Raw genomic sequence first — 19,180 nt, forward strand, 5'->3', positions numbered from 1 at the left:
ACTAAAAATCTGCAAATATTCATAAAATAAAATTAAAATAAATAAAATGATAAAATATTGTGAGACAAATTATGAAACTAGAAAGCTAAGTACAGAGAGTTTATCACAGATAAGAAAATATTAGGACAGTCTTGGCATTATTGTTCGTTTTTTTATTTCATTTTTCTATTCGCGGATTTTTTCACCATATTATTTTGGTGGATTTTTCATTGAGCTCACAAAGGGGGAATAGGGTTGCTTGTTATGGCTACCTAGCAAAGCAATTTTTTTAAAAACCAAAATTCTTTTGAATGGGTTTAGTGTTAGACTTTAACTAGCAAAACAATGCAACCTTTTCTATGATAAAATACCTATAATTTTCAAATTCAGAAAATTATGGGACGGGCTTTAATTGAAAGGAGGGTCAAAACAAAATAAGAAGTAAATTGAAAACTGTTTTCTCAATGAATTAAAATGTCAACAAACATTAATGCTAGTACACATATTAGGTAACTTGGTAAATTAAGAAAACTAGAAAATATTGGTGTTTTATGAGTACATTTGATTCAATGACTAATTCTGATTTAGGGAAAGGACAATAGACGATAAACAACACTCTTGACTTCTATTGGTAAGTGTAAAAACCTCCCTTTGCTAGTTGGGGGGTAAATGAATTTACCCGTCATTGTCCTCTCCCTACGCCTTAACTTGCGAAAAGAGAAATAAATAAAATTAAATGAAATTAATGAAATGGTTGAAATTATAATGAAAAAAATAATTTTATTTATATAAAAGATTCATAAATAATGTATGTAGAAAGAATGCAAGTTTCCAGATTCTAGAAAGGGAAAGGACAATGGGTATGAAAATAATCTTTAATCTATTTTCTACCCAGCAAAAATGAAGAATTTTTAAAAATTGTAAGCATGTGTGGTGGGGGGGGGGGGGTATTCATCGTCCATTGCCATATCCCTGTATCTCTGGATAATTTCAGTCCTCGTGTTCAATTTCATAAATTCTAAGGATGGCATACACACACAGAATGAGGAAACACACCAACGTTCCTTATTAATTTTTAATTCTTACACTTTTTATCACGGACTTAGGGATGTACAGAAAAACATTCCTAGACTAAGAGTAAAATAGCATAAAACCATCCAAGGAACTATGTCAAGTTTACACAAAATAGAAAACCCAATCAGTTGAATAGTCAGGAACATCTAAAGCTTCAGGGGAAAAAACTTTATGCATAGTAATTGGATAATAGGCTAACCTTATTTTTATACTTATTTTTCACATCAAAATAACATAAACTGTTTGTTAGCTTTCTGACCTATATATTTATCCTTGACCTTTGTTCAATGTTTTTATTCTAAAACCACATGAATAATAAAAAGGTTAGAATTTGATTGTTTTACTTTCATAATTTATGTGTTTGTCTGGAATGTTGGTTAGAAAATTGATTTGATAAAATTTAAAGTTTTTACGTCAAACATTTATAGCTGTTTTCTCTTCTATTAATTTTACAGTAACTTTAAATTAAAGTAAATACTTATTTTATAATGCAAAAGGCAATTAAATAGATCTAAGTTGATTAATATTGAACTACATTAATGTTAAAGAACAGGTTGCAGTTGTGAAAAAGATAGGCTGCTACTCTAACAGCCGCTGCTTTAGCGAAGAAAACAAACAGCGTTGCTAGGCTGCAGATTGTACACAATTGAAACTAGCAACTGGTCAAAACAATGGGTAAAAATGTTTTCTTTCATAGAAATCAAAATTGTGAATTGTTTTAATAAAAGGAAAACTACTGCCATACATTTTTTTCAAAATGAGGAAATTTAAAATCCTATGATGTGACACATATAAAATGAAATGAATGTGTTGTGTATGCATATGAGTGCAACAGAGAGAATACAAACACTAATGAGTTGAAAACTTTAGATCCTATGCTTTACTTTACTTCACCTTGGGTTTGCACCTCAAGAGGAAATGACAAACATGAAACTTGCCTAAGTGTAAACATCATGCCACTATGCCTTAGAAACAGGGATAAGGGTTGTTTCATGACAATAAGGTATAATCTCACATAGGACAATGAAAGGTTTACTGCATGTGATAATGATAAACACGAAAATTCTTTAAGAATAATATAAAATCTAAGTATAAGGTTATTACAATGACAAGAATTTTTGTTTTGTCACATTAACTCTATTATTGAAAGGCATTTTATTATATTTTCTAAAATAAAGTTTTCGGCAACTGTAAAAAAAAGATCACAACTTCCTACAAGCCACGGAACTAAAATTCCAATTTATGATACTTAACAAACCAAAAATCACTTCGAGACAAAACCTTCATTTAGCTTTTTCTAATCCCTTAACCCTGGTAAATTACATCTCAATACATTGCGCATGCAACTCTTGATTAATCAAATAATAATATAATTAACCATAATTACAGGCACAAGTGCTCTGCAAATTCTAACCCTATTATTTTAATGGCATATTTTTCTTGGAAGATTTTTTGGTGCCGAGGTTGCGTGACTATTTGTTTATAAAAAATCGTCGGAATTTGAGATTGATTGCATTATGAAACCATGATAAGGGCCTAATTTAAAAATATTTAAGTGCATTTGATATTAGTATATTTTCAAAACATGTCATGTATCATCTTCTACTTTAAGAACATTATAAACACGCAATAAAACTATTTTTTAATATGAAATTTCTAGGGACGGTAAAACCAATCTTTTTATTGCTATATCACCTTTTTTAGTCGTTGAATGGCTACACTAATTTTTGGGCAGATAGATATCACCTCTAGGGATTAGAGATTAATCTCAAACCTTGAGATTTCTGCTCAAAAAACAGGAATATCAAATAACTTTTTGAATTCAAAACCTTTATCAGGACAAAGGCATTCTCACTAATCCTACTTTGAAAATTATTTTTGGAAGAAATTATACATATAAATTGCAAAAGTTTAAAATAAAAACGAATAGAAGACAATATTCATAATAAAAATGAAATGAAAGCTGTCAGCATTTTATAGTCTTCAGTATAATATTATGCAGAATCATATATAATAGGAATTAGCAGTACATACATGCATGTATAAAACACGTGAATATCCATGGAAAACTGATTTATTTATGTACTATTTGGAAATTTAAAGTACAGTATTTGAATTTTTTGAAAACTCGCTTAGTCTATAATAGTAACTCTACTTCTGTTATTGCTATACAGAAAACCTTAAATGTATAAAAATTTCAATGGGGAATGGAATATAATAGGGGAAATGATTATTTTCTATCTTTGGACAACGGTTAGCAATCAATAGTTGGTTGTCTCTAATACCTTACAGAAAAAGTCAAAAGACTTATTTGCGTCTAGTTATTAGTAAGCAATTTAAGTAGGCAACTTTTTCATTTCTATAACCCATTTTAATCATAAATGTATGTAGGATATCTAAACGATCATACTAAAAATTTAGCTTATTTATCGTAGGCGTTTTATGACTATAAGCAAGCATCTAGATATTGTTTATAAATAAACAACCCTTGCTTAATTAATTCTAATTAAGACGGGTTCTATTATTTGCAAATAATCAGGCAAATCTGTACTGGTTCACATTGGAAAAATAGCAGAGTTTTAATTGAATTACCATAAAAAAATTATTAATAGAGGTCTTATTTTAAAGGTTATTTTTTTAAGTAACCCTATAGTGTCTCTAACTTTCGTTCATTCAAATATCTTTTTAATATTATAAAAAAAAAATTGCAGATTAAAATATTGAGTACTTTAATTTCCAATAAAACAATACATTTTGTCTTAACGACTAGTATGACTACATATAAAATTTGAAGCAAAATAATGATACTAAAATCACTTCAAAGCAGATAATTAAGCAGATCATATTTAGCTATTTATTTTTTTAGATCCATTTTTTGGCTTTTCTCTCACAGTGTTGATTGTAATATTGACCAGAATGGATGCAAATACACATTATGCTTAATTTCTGCAAGAATTTGTTTGCAAACCTGATAATTATTGCCTAATTTTCACTCCATATATATGCATATATATCTATTAGTTGGACAAAATCCAGAGTCAGAAATAGTTATTTCTCGCTTCATATTATAAACAGCTTTCTGCGGATATAGAATGTACAATTATAAGATTAAAACCAGTTTTTTTAGCCCCGAGGTGCCAAAGGCGGGGGGGTTGGAGTTGCGTCTTTGCTATGACATACCAGCAATTCTTTTTTGGGTGCTACTGCCTTAATTTTTAATAAAAGAAGTTTTACTTTAAGAGATAATTTGGTAAAATCTTTTTTAATTAGTCAATAATTACCGCAAATGATCTACATGATTTATCCCTATCTTATGCATCTGAACTCATTATCTAACCTTTATTGATAAGAACCTTAAGTATCATATTTTGTCAAAACATTTAAAAAGAATTCCTTTACATCTTAACATGATAATAAACATTTAATGCAATTCTTGGTTCTTAATGCAAAATGAGAACAAAGCCAGCAAGCCGTGTAGTAGTAATGTAAATAAAATGCTTGCAAAAGAAAAACAATTGTAGCAATGAATTACTCTAAATTCTAGACTGTAAATTTATTGAATCAGGTAAGATTTTTTAAAATGATATTTTAGAAAAGATTTAAGTTATAGATTAAAGATGAAATAGTTTTTATTTGTGTGCTAAAAAAAAGTAAGCCATTTTAAATTTCATTTTTAACCTTTTACGGCTCACCGTGTAATACTGCCATAAAAAGAGAATATAGTGCAGTTTTTGATCTCTCCTTACACATGATTGTAAATTTCAGTTTTACAGTTCAAGTTCTGTGCATTTTATAAGCCATGATATTTATGGTCTAATATTATTATGGGCTGGTGTTTTATATCTAAAGAACATGACTCTGCTTCTAACAATTTAAAATAATTCTTTATGCTTAAAATTCAAGAAACTAATTCTATTAAAATAGTTCTGAAAAGTTAAATTTTTACAAAGAAAAATGAATGGTAAACTGTAACATATTTTAAAAATACACATTTATGCATGTTTAATTAAAAAGACAGATAGAATAATAAAGAAAAGTTTAGTTTTACTTTCTTTATAAAAATACTAGCGGCGTCGCCCCTAGCCTCTAGGGCCATTGCCCCTTAAGATAATTTCTAAAAAATATTATAAAAAAAAAAATTCTAGTGCTTCGCCCATAATTTATGGGCAGCGACAAAAAAATATTTTTTTTTTTTTTTGGGGGGGGGGGGAGACATTTTTATTTTTGGTAGGGTTGGGGGTGTCACACCCCCTAAGAAAATAGCTTAAAACCACCACAGCACCAATAGGTATATACCCTGAAGAGTAGAATCTGATAGGTTCAGTGGTTACCGAGATCTTAAGGGACGGACAGACAGACAGACATCATTCTACTTTGTATTATTGATGACAGAAGGACAGAACTTAAAAGAGTAGATACGTAATTAAAACTGTTCCTTCCGAATGAATTATTCAAAATATAATAATGAAATTATCCAAGCCTATATTAGGTTACTAATAATGTCCTAGATGTTGGAATTAAGGAAAGTGGGCCACAAGCTTACAACCAAACACACAAATTGGTAGAAATGAATTTGGGACATGTGAGGTTAATTCTTGTGTGAATTTCTAGCATGTAGAAAAACTTGAATTGTCTATATAGATTGATAATCCCAATTTGCATTTTCTCAGCTATCAATCTTGAAAAATGTTTGGTAGGTTTCGCGATTTTAATTTCAAAAAATTATTGAATTTTAAGGAAAAATTCTTTAAAATATTGGATGTAGGTAAGCAAAAAAGTTTTAAGTTTAAAATCAAAATGAAATTAGTAGATTTCACTAAATGTATTTTAAAACTAAACATTAAATATTAAAGGAAGCACCTGGAGAAATACTTGTGAATGAGAATAAGATAAAACTACTGAATTGTTACCGAATTTAAATTTTCTTGCATTAGAAATTAACTAGCAAAATAAAAAATCTGCAAAGTTTGTTTAAATAGTAACTCCAGTTGAATAGGTAAACGTGTATGCAAATCCAGCATTGATTTTACCAAACATATGTGCAGTATAACATAAACTCAGGGAAGGAAAGGAGCATGGTAAATCTACTATCCTATCTTATTCCAACTATTTACAAACTTCCTACTTAATTGTCGTCCTATCCTATCTTAGTTCAATAGGTGAGTAAATTAGCAACCTATTCTTTCCCTTAAAGTTACTAGCTATCAAAGACAGAATTTCAATATTTATTTTTTGTCCCACGGTAATAATCTTTACTACCTAAGGGAGAATTGCATGCTTAAAATGTGGATTTTTATAGTATATTATCATTGAAATTGGGCGTGTGGTGAAATCTGCAATCAATTTAATTATACTTCGTTCATGGGAATACTAGCTATTATATGGAGAATTCGTAAGATGTAAAAATCAAATCCAGTTAATGATGTATCCCTATATTTGTGAACTACAATACACTGTACACACTGGGCTCATATCAAAGCAAATAATGTAATATTCCTATTGTTTAATAAACAATACAATATGTTTGGGTAAAGGTACTTATTATTATGGGGCAAAGCATGAATGCCAAATGCATATATTATACATTTGCAAATCAAGATTTATTCATTTGTTTTGTTTTCTAGCTCTGTAAAAAAACATTATAGGGTAAGGGGGGGGAAGTTTCGGTAAGGGGCTATTCTCGGTAATTTCGACCTACCTTCATTAAATGACCTTTTTCTCCATGTTCCTTTCAAATGACAGAAAAAAACATAAAAGCAAATTTGTTCCTTATTAAATTGCCTACAAAAAAGTATAAAATGAATTTTTTGTGAGATGAATATTAAGGGTACTTATTGGTTCTCAAAGTCGGACGAAAAATTTTTTTTTTCCAAAAATTTTTTAGTAGGTGTGTAAAGATCGACCTACACAAAAATTGGTAAGACCTAGAGCTGATCTGAAAAACTTTTTGAACTAGAAATTGCCCGCTTTTTCCAAATCCGTTGAGAGCTTTAAAATTGGGTTAATATTTTTTTCAAAAATGACCAAAGTTGGCGCTGGGGGAAAAATCGGTAATTTCAAAAGAAATTAAAATTCAACTTTTAAGGTCATTTTTTCATGTTTTCTTTTGTCAAATATATTATTCCATATGGACTTTTTAAGAATTAGGCCTAAAAATGAATAGAACAGATAAAAAACAAAAAAAAATTAATTTTATTTTTTGAATCAAAATTTTGCGAGGAAAAAATCCAAATTTCTGGTCCTTTGAAAAAAAAATATTTTTGACATAGAAGGAATAGTCCGATCTTTATGAATTTTTTTGTGGTTAATCCCAATCACCTATACTAATTATGATTTATTACGCTTGTTTGGTCGTTTGGCCTTTTTTCATCGATTTTTTTAAGGTTAAAATGTAGTCAAGATTTTTTGCAAAGATGACACTTTTGCTTCAAATTCAATTTTTGGGGTCAATTTTTAATCAATTTTCATGTTTTTGGGCTAAATCTATAGTTCAATGTGAGCTTTTTTAGGATCAGGCCTAAAAAGTAATAAAATACGTTTTTTTCTTATATTAATTTTAAGTTTTAAAAAAAAAAATTTTCGAAAAAAAAAATCGAAAATTCGCGTCTTTCAAAAAAATTCATTTTTAACATAGAAGGAATAGTCCGATCATTATGAAACTTTTTGTGGATAATCCCTATAACCTATACTAATTATGATTATTTATGTTCGACTGGCCGTTTGGCCGTTTTTCATCGATTTTTTTAGGTTGAAAAAAATTACCGATATTTCCCCCGGTGGTGGGGAAATATCGGTAACTTTTTTGCAGTCAATTTCGGCCAACTTCTAAAAGTCCTAGGATAATGTCCTTTTAGGACCTGATAGTCCTTTCCGTAAGCTTTCTACTGGTCATGGTTTCATTTGAAAATATTAATATTTACCCCATTTTTTTTCAAAAAAACCGAAAAAAAACCGATATTTCCCCCCCCTTACCCTAGGTATAATCCAAAAAAATGGAAGTTCTAATCCAAAAATTAAAAATAAGTGTCATTCATCACTTATAATGACCAATATAGTAATGAATACCCCCTACCCTTCATTATTCATCTTAGAAATTTGCTAAATATGATCTTTCATTTGCAAATGTCCAACCTAATTAAACATTTCGAGTACAAGACATTTGTAAATATCCTCTTAGAAATATTTTTATAAATTTTGAAAATTTTAAATTTTTTGATATTGAATGTATTTAAATATTGGGGTAAGATAGAATCTGGATTATTTTTTGAATAATGTAACTGTACCTCCTTCTTTAACAACCAACTTACATATAAGACTGTGACAAAGAATAATAGAATAGCTGCGATATTATTATTTTAATCGGTGTAAGAATTATGCCTATTTGATAGTTGGTAATATTCTCAGCATTCAAAGACTTTATTTGCTCCTCTAACTTCGTAACGCCAGTCTTCAATTCTGAAAGGAAATATTAACATGAATAAAAATTAGTCCTCCAAATATCTATAATACAAAGTAGAACGATGTCTGTCCGTCTGTCTGTCCGTCTGTCCGTCTGTCCGTCTGTCTGTCCGTCTGAAGCTTAAGATCTCAGTAACCACTGAACCGATTGGGCTCTACTCTTCAGGGAATATACCTACTGGTCCTGTGATGGTTTTAAGCTATTTTCTTGGGGGGTGGGACACCCCCAACCCCCCCCAAAAAAAAAAAATTTTTTTTACTTTTTCTTTTTAAATCTAAAATACGAAAAATTAGGTTTATCAAACCTCTCTGGGCAAAGCCCCTAGAGGCTGGGGGCGAAGCCGCTAGTTTATTAATAAAAAGGTAGCAAATAGTGACTACAGTTTACTAGTCGGTTTTGTTTAAAGAGTAGTTAAGATACAAGTTAAGTTGTGTGGAAAAAGAAGACTGTTACTGGAATTGCTTTTTTGTGTTGTTTTGAAGTCAAAATAATAAGTTTATTTTGTGGGAATTTTCCTTGTATAAGATTTTCAAACCGTCTGAAGGGTTAAAACTTTTATTTTATAATACAACGTAGACGGAAAATTTATAAAAGTAATTTCTAGTGCTACCTCTCAAATAAATTTTGTACCACAGAAAACACCCCCCTCTACTTTATCTATCTATTGTATGTTAAAACTTACAAATGTTTTCACAAACTTTGCTACGGTTAGACTTAATTTTTTACTAAGAAATTAAAAAAAAAAAATTTGAATTTTTGTGGTGGATTTTTTTATGTAGGTAAATACATGAATATGCATATTTTGTAGGTTTAAGATGGTTGAATCATCATTTACAAATATGAACACCAAGAAAAAGGAATAGACATATGGCCATAAAATATTGACTTCAAATTCTAAAGAAAAAGTACCTAAAGGAAGTACAATCAAACATTATCTCTTTAATAGTATTATATAGTTTTATTTCACCTAGTTTACTAGTCAATTGCGATGAAAAACAATAAAAAATTAAGTTTAAAATTGAAGAAACTCTTGGTGGGGCTAACTTACCCTTCCAACGACAACCAGTACCAAACTTAAAGTGTCAAATTGTATTTAGTATTTTTTTCATAAAATTTTAATATGTGATATATATCCCTCTTATCCCTGAATAAACCACTCCTTACCAATCAGTTCATGTTCATATTTATCTCTCTCTTCCTCTTCCATTTCCTGAAATATCGAACAATTTGCAATTTCAACAAATTATGGAAAATTTAGCCAGGGATACAGTCATGGGTCAATGATAGTAAATTCATCTTCACCCAAATTAAAGGGGTGTTTGACATTTCTAACCATTAAAGTCAAAGTTATAATGTGATTAAATTGAGGTTGTGACAATGTAAATGTGCTATCTTTTGTGTATTTACCACATAACAACCCATTTTTTTACATACTTGAACAAAACTTGATTTTTCGCGTTTTTCTTCGTCAATGTGTAAATTCGATGAAATATTGACCTTGCATTTGTATTTTTCATAATGCTCTAATCTATTTATTTGTATAGGTTACAAAAAAAGAAAATTATGTAACTTGATTTATTATTATTTTGCAAATAGTACCTACTTCTTTCAGTAGTGTAAAATTTTTATATCAATGCTTCTTAATTAAAAAGAAACTTCATGATTTACTTTTCAACTTACAGCACTTTAGTCGAGTTAAATTATTGATAATAAATGTATAAGTATAGATGTATAACCCAGACAACAAAATGGTTCCAGTGCAGTGGTTGGGACCTTTTTTGTCTGCTAGCAAATTGCTTTCTGCTCCTTTGTAGCGACTTGGCTGTGTTATTATTTCTGACGCTTTTGGCTGATATTCAGACCCAATTGAAAGTTGGTACAGGGTTGTCACCCTATGGACATACAGTTACATATCCCCAGGCCCCTCTCTTCTTTTACTTTAATTTATTGATTTACTATTTCATCTTGGTGATAAGAGGAGTAATAATGACCTGTCCTTATTACTAATTTTCATTAACAAAAGTTTTTAAATTCATTTCTTGAGTCAGGTATCCAATGATGGTAAAAATTCCTTGCGATTAAAACAACAATGAAAAGTGTCCCTTTATGAAAGAATTTTCACATATAATCTTCTTGAACTAGAATGGTCTGGTGAAACCAAGGAATTAAACAAGTATATAAACTCTCATGTGTACAGATGTACAAATAAACCTTTAAAAACAATTTCACAAATGTGTTGAAAAATATTTTAAACTCTTGATAACCTAAAACTTATCTAAATTCATTTCCCATAAAATCTTTAATCAAAATATTTTAAAACTTTTAAGAGAATTTTTAAAAAGAGTTACATGTTCTCTATAATTACCCTGTGGATTACCATTCCTATACAGCTTAACTTTAGCGACATTATTGTCCCCTTAAACCCTGGCCAAACTTTTTCTTTTCCAGCAGTGTATTATTTATATCAGGTTTTTTTAAATATCAATTGAACAAATTATACAAGTATTAGAATTAGAAATGATCATTTTAATCCTTTAGTAATACAATAAAAGCTTACAGTTTACATTCGAGTTTTATCACTTAAAACACCAAAATTGACACTTAAAAAAACTTTATTTTAGATTTACTGCATTCCAAAACCAGTTAATGTTATAATAAATTCAATATCCACTATATTCGCCAGTACAAAGGATTGGGCCAAAAGATGTTCTTATTTGAAATAATCTTTATTTAGAAGCCTAAAATTAATGTTATTTACCTTCCAGGCTAAAGTTCTTTCTAGTACATTTATCTTGTAATACATGTTTTCAACCATCTCCTTCCTCTTTGTCACCTGAAAACAAAAATTTAAATTAACCAAGATGGTATGACAAACGAATATTAACACTTGTAGAGTGCCAGAACTTGATAAAAGAATATAAAATGTATGTTAATTTGTTGCAAAATTGTTCAAGGATATTTTTAAGGTTAATCATAGAGATACTTCGCTTAAAACATTGTGTCTTATTTTCCTAGGAATCGTATGAAAAATCAGATGAATAAGATGATAAAATCATACAAAAATTGTTAGTTATGGACATGTGCTGTTTGTTTTTATTAGGTTAATAAAATTAGGTAGAATAAAGTAATAAATGAAATATCGAATGGATCCAAAAACTAACAAGAATGACAACATCCATAGATAGCGAAGCAAAGATATAAAACAGAAATTAAAAATAAAAAGAGAACAGCAAAAATTAAGCAATTTACATTTTATTTATTCCACTAACCCTTAAGTTAACCTTTGGGCGTTTTCGACAGACAAAAGGACTATATAATAGAGTAGATAGTTATTGATAAAAGAAATTTGCACAAAAACCTTACATCTAACTTAAATAGCAGCCAAAAAATCGAATTCCCCAACTTATGTTTAGGATTGACATTTGGTATTATATGTAGAGTAGATTATCTACTAAAACCAGATGCTAATAATGAATTTTTATAAAAAAAACAATATCAATATGTATCTAGATAATATGTATGTCAATTACTTACTAATGTTGGCCAAATTGATATTGTTTCCATAAAATAGTAGCAAATTATCCAATTTGTTTACCAGATGTAGAACAAATATGAAAAATGAATTATTAATCAATAATAAGTTCTGGGTATTTAAACAGAACGTAATATTTTATTATTCCATGGCTTGTCAGACCTTAAACAACCTAAGTCCAAAAAATGTATACCATCCACAGTTTAACGCAAGCTATTTCTTTTATTTTGTGCTGTAGATGTGCGGCTGGCGAGCGCTACATTATTCATATTTAAATCATAGATCTAAATAAAGATTTTATCATCTGTAATTTAAACAAGAGCACCTTTAAAAAAAATGCAGCTACTTTATAAACTTAAACCATAGGATTTTGATATCTAAATTATTGTAATGTGACTTTCAAATGAAATTAAAAGGGACATATTTGCAATCTAAAAGATATCTTGTTATAAAAAAGGGAAAGTTAGAACGTGTCTATGCAAAAATTAAAAACCTCTCAACTCAATCTGTACAGAAAGTTAAAAATCTAAATCACGGTATAATTTGTTCATATGAGATAATATCAGCAGGGGGGGGGGGGGGGGGGTTATCAACCCCAATGATCATCCTCCTCCACAGCAACAGAGTTAAACTAGAGCATAAGTTAAATTTCCCAACAAAATAAAACTATAACATGAATTTTATTCTACTTGAAGAGTTTCAGGCAAAAATATATTTCATGTGCCATATCCTTGATTTCTTTGATAAAAATAATTTCAGTTTCTTGTCTTATCATATTTTAATTGTTCAAATTAAATGTCCCGAAAATTCTATAAAATTAATGATTGTGGTTGGTCTATTTGTCTAAGTCTAATGTTAGAGCTAACCATATTATGCAAATCTGCGGAGAAACTGAAAAAGTGTAAATGCATGAAATCAATCAAATTTGGTGCGCAGCCACTAACATGGTAGATGCTTCGCACAGCAGGATACTGGCAAAGTAGTCGGGCATATTCAGATCTATTTTAGGTGGGATACATTGCACTAAAAATATTTACTTCTCCCATTCAATGGTATCAATTAAAAATTTAAAAAGCCTTGATTTAAAATTGTCAAGTATAACCCCTACATGCATTTCAGGGAGAGAGATTATCCCCTTTTCATATGGAAGAGTTAAATGCTCAAAAAATCCATATAAAAACTTTATGAAGCATAACTGATAACGAGAACTAAAACGGACCAGTGGTTATTTTGGTTTGATGAAAAGATATACTTACTTTCTATTTATTAGAATAAAATAAAAACCTGTTTTTTTTGTTTATAGGTATAACTTGGTAAATATAAAAGTTTCATACATTTTTCAGTAGCCAAAAACAAATTTTAAACCTATTTTCCTAGCATAAATCAATACCTAAAAGATGCTAAAAAACCTTGTACTCAATTTTTCAAAGTTAGCCATTTCTAATTTATTCAATTGGATGCCATTTAAGGCGTCTCCACCACACTACACACGTGCAAATGTTGTACTTCATATCTGACAAAAACATATTTGAAGCATAATTATACCTTTCAAATGAGCTTGCACATTTTTTAGGCGCCACGTGACAATAACTGTTTGCAATCAACAAGAAATGTATCTTTTAAATCTTAAAATAAAACTGAATTTTATCATTTAAAAGAGAAGGGATCGGCCGCCGTATCCACCTGCTGATCTATGCAAAAACAAAAAATGCTTGCATAACATCGAAAACAGCTAAAACAGTACGCAGCCTCCAAAATGGGCCAAACTCCTTCTCCTCAGAAAATCACAGTCAAACTGCCTAAAAATATGCGGCTGTTGACCTCTGTTTAATTATTCAAACAAGCAATTATAGTTAGAATATTTTATTTTAGTTGATTTTTGTTCTTAATCGGAATTAGTCGAAAAAAGAATTAAGAAACATCACTTTGCTCATCCTTACTTAATCGTACTTCATTTTTCTTACTCTAGCTAAAAAATATAGGTTGAAGAAGTCTGATCTTAGGATATTCAAAAAATAAATCAACTAACCACCAATTTTGATCTACGGAGTAGCTTCACTTTGATTTAACATGCCTAGCTTTACGTCATGATGGTGCCGTGAAACCTTTATCTAATCTCAGGGATAATGGATGGATATTTACAATGGTTGAGAAGCAATTTTATACTCAAGTCTATAGCGTGTGTAAGGCAAACTTTTAAAGTTTAAACTCACACAAAATGATTGTTAACTTACATAGAAAACATACAATTAAAACTCTAACATCTAATCTTTCATTGAAGTCCGATAGTTGTTAACCTATTTTTTTGAGTTAGTGAAGATTTTTTATTTTGTTTACAAAACAACTTTTTTATATAAATGGTGATAATTAACCAGCGGAAAAGCAAGGGGTAAAAAAGTTTTTGCAAATAAAAATGCTGCATTGCCTTACCTCTGCCCCTGATTTTTATCAAGAAAATATATTGAGTGAGAAGATTGGTAGAGCCAGGGATTCAAGGAGGCGACAATGGATGATAAAATAAGCTTCCAAAATTAAGATAAACAAAGGTCCTTCTATGGTTACTTTCGAATTATTACTAGCGTCTACGCCCCTAGAGGCTTCTAGGGGCACTTAAGGTGGGAGGATGAAAAGTCGAACTCCTCCATTTTCAATTTAAATTTTCAACAGAAATATTTTTTCTTGTGGTGGGGGTCATTTTTTAGGTAACGTGGAGAAAGAGATACCGTCCTTCAAAATAGTTTAAAACCTTTTCTGGACATATAAGAAGCTTTACTGTAAAGAATAACCATATTGATTAGATGGGAAAAGTTCAGAAAATATAATTTGGATTGTATTGTCCCATTCAAAGTTTCCCCCAACAATTTTTAGACACAACAAACAGAAGCTATTAAATAAAGTTTGGGGGGGATGATACAGTTTAAGCCAATTGTCACCTCCCTCCTTGAGTATCTAGTGAGGGAGAGATCGTGCCAAATTTGAGGAAGATGTTTATAGGATCATAACATATCAGATAATAACTTTTACTCGCACGAAATATACATTTTTATTAACACGTATCAAGAAATAAGCAAATGATCTCTAAAATTTCAATTAAATCTAATAAAGGCGTCAATAATTTATTTATGAATCTTACTTAAATTTGTAAAAATATTTCTATCTATAGTTATCTACATATTGCTTATAAATTTTATATTGCAAAAACTCTCTGTATAATAATTCTTAACAATAATTGGTTATTTTACATTAGGGGAAAGATGTTCTCATACAACAGTTTATTTAAATAGCAGCCGAGAAAATCTCGTTTCCTCAACAAGTTCTAAAAACAGGCATTTAATATTATAGAGGAGATTTGTTAGTAAAAGAACATAAGTAATATTTGAATCCTGAAATAGTAGAGCTAAAAATATGTTCAGAATTTTTTTTACAAAAATTCCAGCACATTTAACCAGCCAATTTATCCCGTAATAATATGAAAATATCATGTTTACAGTCGCATCTTAATATCACAGCGAATAATTCTAAATCATGCCAGGAAACCCGATTTTAGAAATTATAAAATGTTAGAGAAAATCGCCTTTTTTCGTACTATTCTTTTAAGGAAAAATCATAAGAGGGGGAAGAAGCGGATGTGCCACCATTTGCAGCTACATTAATGAGGTACAACGTGGTTCTGTATAAAAACCCAGCGGCTTAACTGCCTAAAACCATTGCTCGTTTCACGACGAAATTTTAGCAGTTTAATGGCGTTCTCTAGTTGTCAGTGGTGTTTAAGTCGTCTCCAAAACAGAAGAATTAATAAAGATTTAAACTGTTCCTATTACTACTATATCATTGGAGTTATAGTAAATAGCATTAATAGGGGAATGCCTAGGCCATGCAATAAACACACACAACTTATTACCATGCATTGAAAGGATTACAAGTCATAGGTCTTACAGTTAAAGACTCCTTTTTCTTTTAAAAGATAATATCTGCGCGAAATAATAATTTTTCACAAAATGAAAAAAAAATGTTGAAGAAAGGAATCACATCCATCCGTTTTTTCTTTAGAAAATTTTAATCTGAATATCCAATATTGACAGGACGTCTTAAAGGAAATTTTATAAAAAGAGGCGACGCTACTCTAAAACCAATTCAGCCAGTCCTTAGATGATTCATTTTTTTCTCTCTTTATTAAATCTATGTATTTTTCCTTTTACTACACTTCTAAAATAAAATAAAAATATATCTAGGTTTCAAATTAATTATGTTGCAATTTTTTTTATTGCATTTGAGCAATAGTTTGAGGTATAACTATGTAAATTAATTGAATATTTCCAACTGAAAGTTAACTATGTAAATTAATTGAATATTTCCAACTGAAAGTTAACTATATTTTTTTTATAAAAGCTCTTTTGTCCTTGTTTCAATGTTTACCCATTTATCTAATTACTTTTCTTTGAAAATTTCTAATATAATATTGACTTCCTTAGAAAAAAATCTACAAAAGGTTTGAAGAAGCTAAAAATCATGTCTAATATAAAAAACAAACAAGATTTTACTTAATATAGAAAAATTAAAAGCGCAGTATTAAAGGATTAAAAAATGAAAGAAATGACTAACTACTCAAATGAAGGAATAGAGATTTTAGGATAGATATCTATTTTAAAAAGAAGAAATATATTCGCAGCGAAGTTAAACTAAAAATCTTAAAACCGGGGCATTAACGTATTGGTAACGTGTCGGCTTGCTGTAGGGTTAGAGACTGGACCACATCGCATCATATTGGAGATGTTAAAAAATAGAAATGGTTTTATACCACCGAGAGATAATCTGTTAGTCAACTAAGCTATTTATTGGCCTCAAGCGTCATATTATCTTATTTTAAAACGTTAATTGTAAATAATTTTAAATGTTGGGGAAAGAATGGATTGTGGATTAATTTATCTGCCACATAACCTCGACCTTACTGAATAAGTCTAAGCTTAAGATTCAATTAAGCATGCAAGTCTATAACAAATGCTTCTGATGATCGAAAATAATATCTTGTTATCCCACGAATGCCAGGAACACTTTTCTATTAATTTCAAGCATTTGAAAACGCCAAATAGTTAAACAAATAGGTAGTAATTGTGACTCTAATTTGAATTATCTGTAAAATATAAGAAGCCGGAATCAAATGTTTACTTGTATTTGCAAAATCAAGAGCATGAACTTAGCACCAGGGAGAGATGGATATGTTAATCTATAACCTATTTCTCCAACCCTCCCTTAATAAGAATCCAAAGGTTAAGTTTTCACATAACCCGCGACCGTGGCTTAACAGTAACGTAGCGCATCCGCTAGTCGTCGGGTAGGTGATATGTTCGAATCTCGGACCGACACCGAGTCATAACTAGTAGGGAGAATGCCTTGCCCCAAAAACAGGCGCAACTCATTACCATGCACAGTCAAGACTTATCAGACAATGGTCGTGCAATCAAAGGGTTGGTTGTATGTTTGATGTTTACCTAATATCCTTGGATGAAGAGTTTCGCATCTCCTTGCAAGTGGAGGATGCTCTGGATTCTCTAGATGATCACTTAAAGATCAAAGGAGAATACGAGGTAAGGTAAAGTTTTATACATAAGAATTAGAAAGAAGTCTATAACTAATTTGTCGTCAATAAGATTATCCCAACAACCGTGAAAACAACATTGCCAATTCTTTTGACAGAACCTTTTAACCAGAAAAAATAATTTGAAAATTAAAATGAAACGCTTTTAAAAAGGTTTAATTTTCTTAAGCTAATTGTAAACTTACGATGAGGAGTACGACATAATTAACAATTTATAAAACCAACACAAAGGAATACAGCCAAAAAGTTAAAAGACTAATATTTTGGTAAGTAGTTGTTTTAGTGTGGTGCAATTTAGAAATTAAAAAGAAAAAACCAAGAACTAGTTTTTTTGTGACAGCAGATTAATGACATCAAGGATCAAGCCTACAACATTGATAATGTTAGGTTGATCATTGGGTGGCGCTACCCCCTAAATGGTCAATTACATCGATGCTTTCGTCACAATAACAATAAGTCATGATTTCGCCATTGCATTTTTTAAAATAAATTAAATTGACCAAAGAGTAAGCTAACTTCTATTTTATTTAATTCGTCAGGATACCTAGAAAAACAAAATAAAAAAACTAAAAAAATCGATTACATCACCTCTTGGAATACATCACCAATCTTAGTTTTGGTTTCTTCCTTCTTAAATGTATCATCATCAGTAGCAGTTGCGTCCACCATTTTAAAATCTGAAAATGGATTATTACTTGTATCCTACACCAGATTATTATGTACTCTAATAAAGTGAATCTTAACGCTGGCTAAATTAACGATCCCTCCCTCAAGTTCTTTAGCCCATTCCCCCCTTCCTCCTCCTGAATGAACGAACTGACCAATATTTTATTTGCAAGGATATGTAGTTAAGCTGTATCAGGAAAGTCTGTTAGTGCCAGTAATTAACAGCTTGCAGACAGACGGTCACATATAACCTGGTGATTGTGTTGCTGCGGACTTAAAAAAAGGTAGATTTACATAAACAGGGAAATAGTCGCATAGAAATAGTCTAGAAAAATCTAGAACCATCAAGTATCCATAAATGTAAAAACTGAGAAAAAAATATTATTAGCTAAGTTAAGATCGTTCCAGGAGTGTTTAGCTACTTGGCTGAATTGTAAGCTTCTGAATTATGCTATTGACAAAAGTAGATACCTATTACATGGAAGTCATTGACAGTATAAAAAAAGATTGAAAAATATGTCAATAAATGTTTTTTCTGTATTATTATTGGTCTTTTATTGACCGATTTAATGTATTATTATCTTATTCTTCCCTCCAGCGACAACAGAAGTTAATAAAGGTACTAGGTAGGATCAGAAATATATTCAATCATGATCCGTTGTCCTATCACTGTATCTCTAATCATGATTATAAAAATCTACAAAGAATTAATTACATTTGTTAAATTATAGCACATACTATTCTAAATCAAACTAGAATCTACTAGACCAATAAAATTAAATCTGGCAAAACAAGTTTATTAAAATAAATAATTTTAAAAGTAGAACCATTTAATTGACAACAACTTTCCTTAAAGAGTCCCAAACGTTGACAC

General features: G+C 30.0%; 1 protein-coding gene across 2 annotated transcripts; it reads right to left on the reverse strand.

Moving 5' to 3' along the window:
• Positions 1-8: 8 nt before the first annotated feature.
• Positions 9-18,355, reverse strand: LOC145313693 (uncharacterized). Of its 2 annotated transcripts, XR_013877463.1 has the most exons (7): positions 18,229-18,355; positions 11,271-11,345; positions 9,677-9,722; positions 8,431-8,508; positions 952-1,043; positions 680-817; positions 9-558 (listed from the first exon to the last, which is right to left on the reverse strand). XR_013877463.1 is itself a non-coding variant. In XM_080153239.1 (6 exons), the coding sequence occupies exons 1-5, from the start codon at positions 18,307-18,309 to the stop codon at positions 970-972; spliced, it is 354 nt and encodes a 117-aa protein (XP_080009365.1). In that variant the 5' UTR covers positions 18,310-18,355; the 3' UTR covers positions 9-558; positions 952-969. The 2 variants fall into 2 exon arrangements, 1 of the variants encoding a protein (XP_080009365.1); XM_080153239.1 differs by lacking the exon at positions 680-817.
• Between the last annotated feature and the right edge of the window lie 825 nt (positions 18,356-19,180).

Source organism: Acartia tonsa, chromosome 3 (genome assembly GCF_053477335.1).
Source record: "Acartia tonsa isolate MP-2025a chromosome 3, ASM5347733v1, whole genome shotgun sequence".
NCBI lineage: Eukaryota > Metazoa > Arthropoda > Copepoda > Calanoida > Acartiidae > Acartia > Acartia tonsa.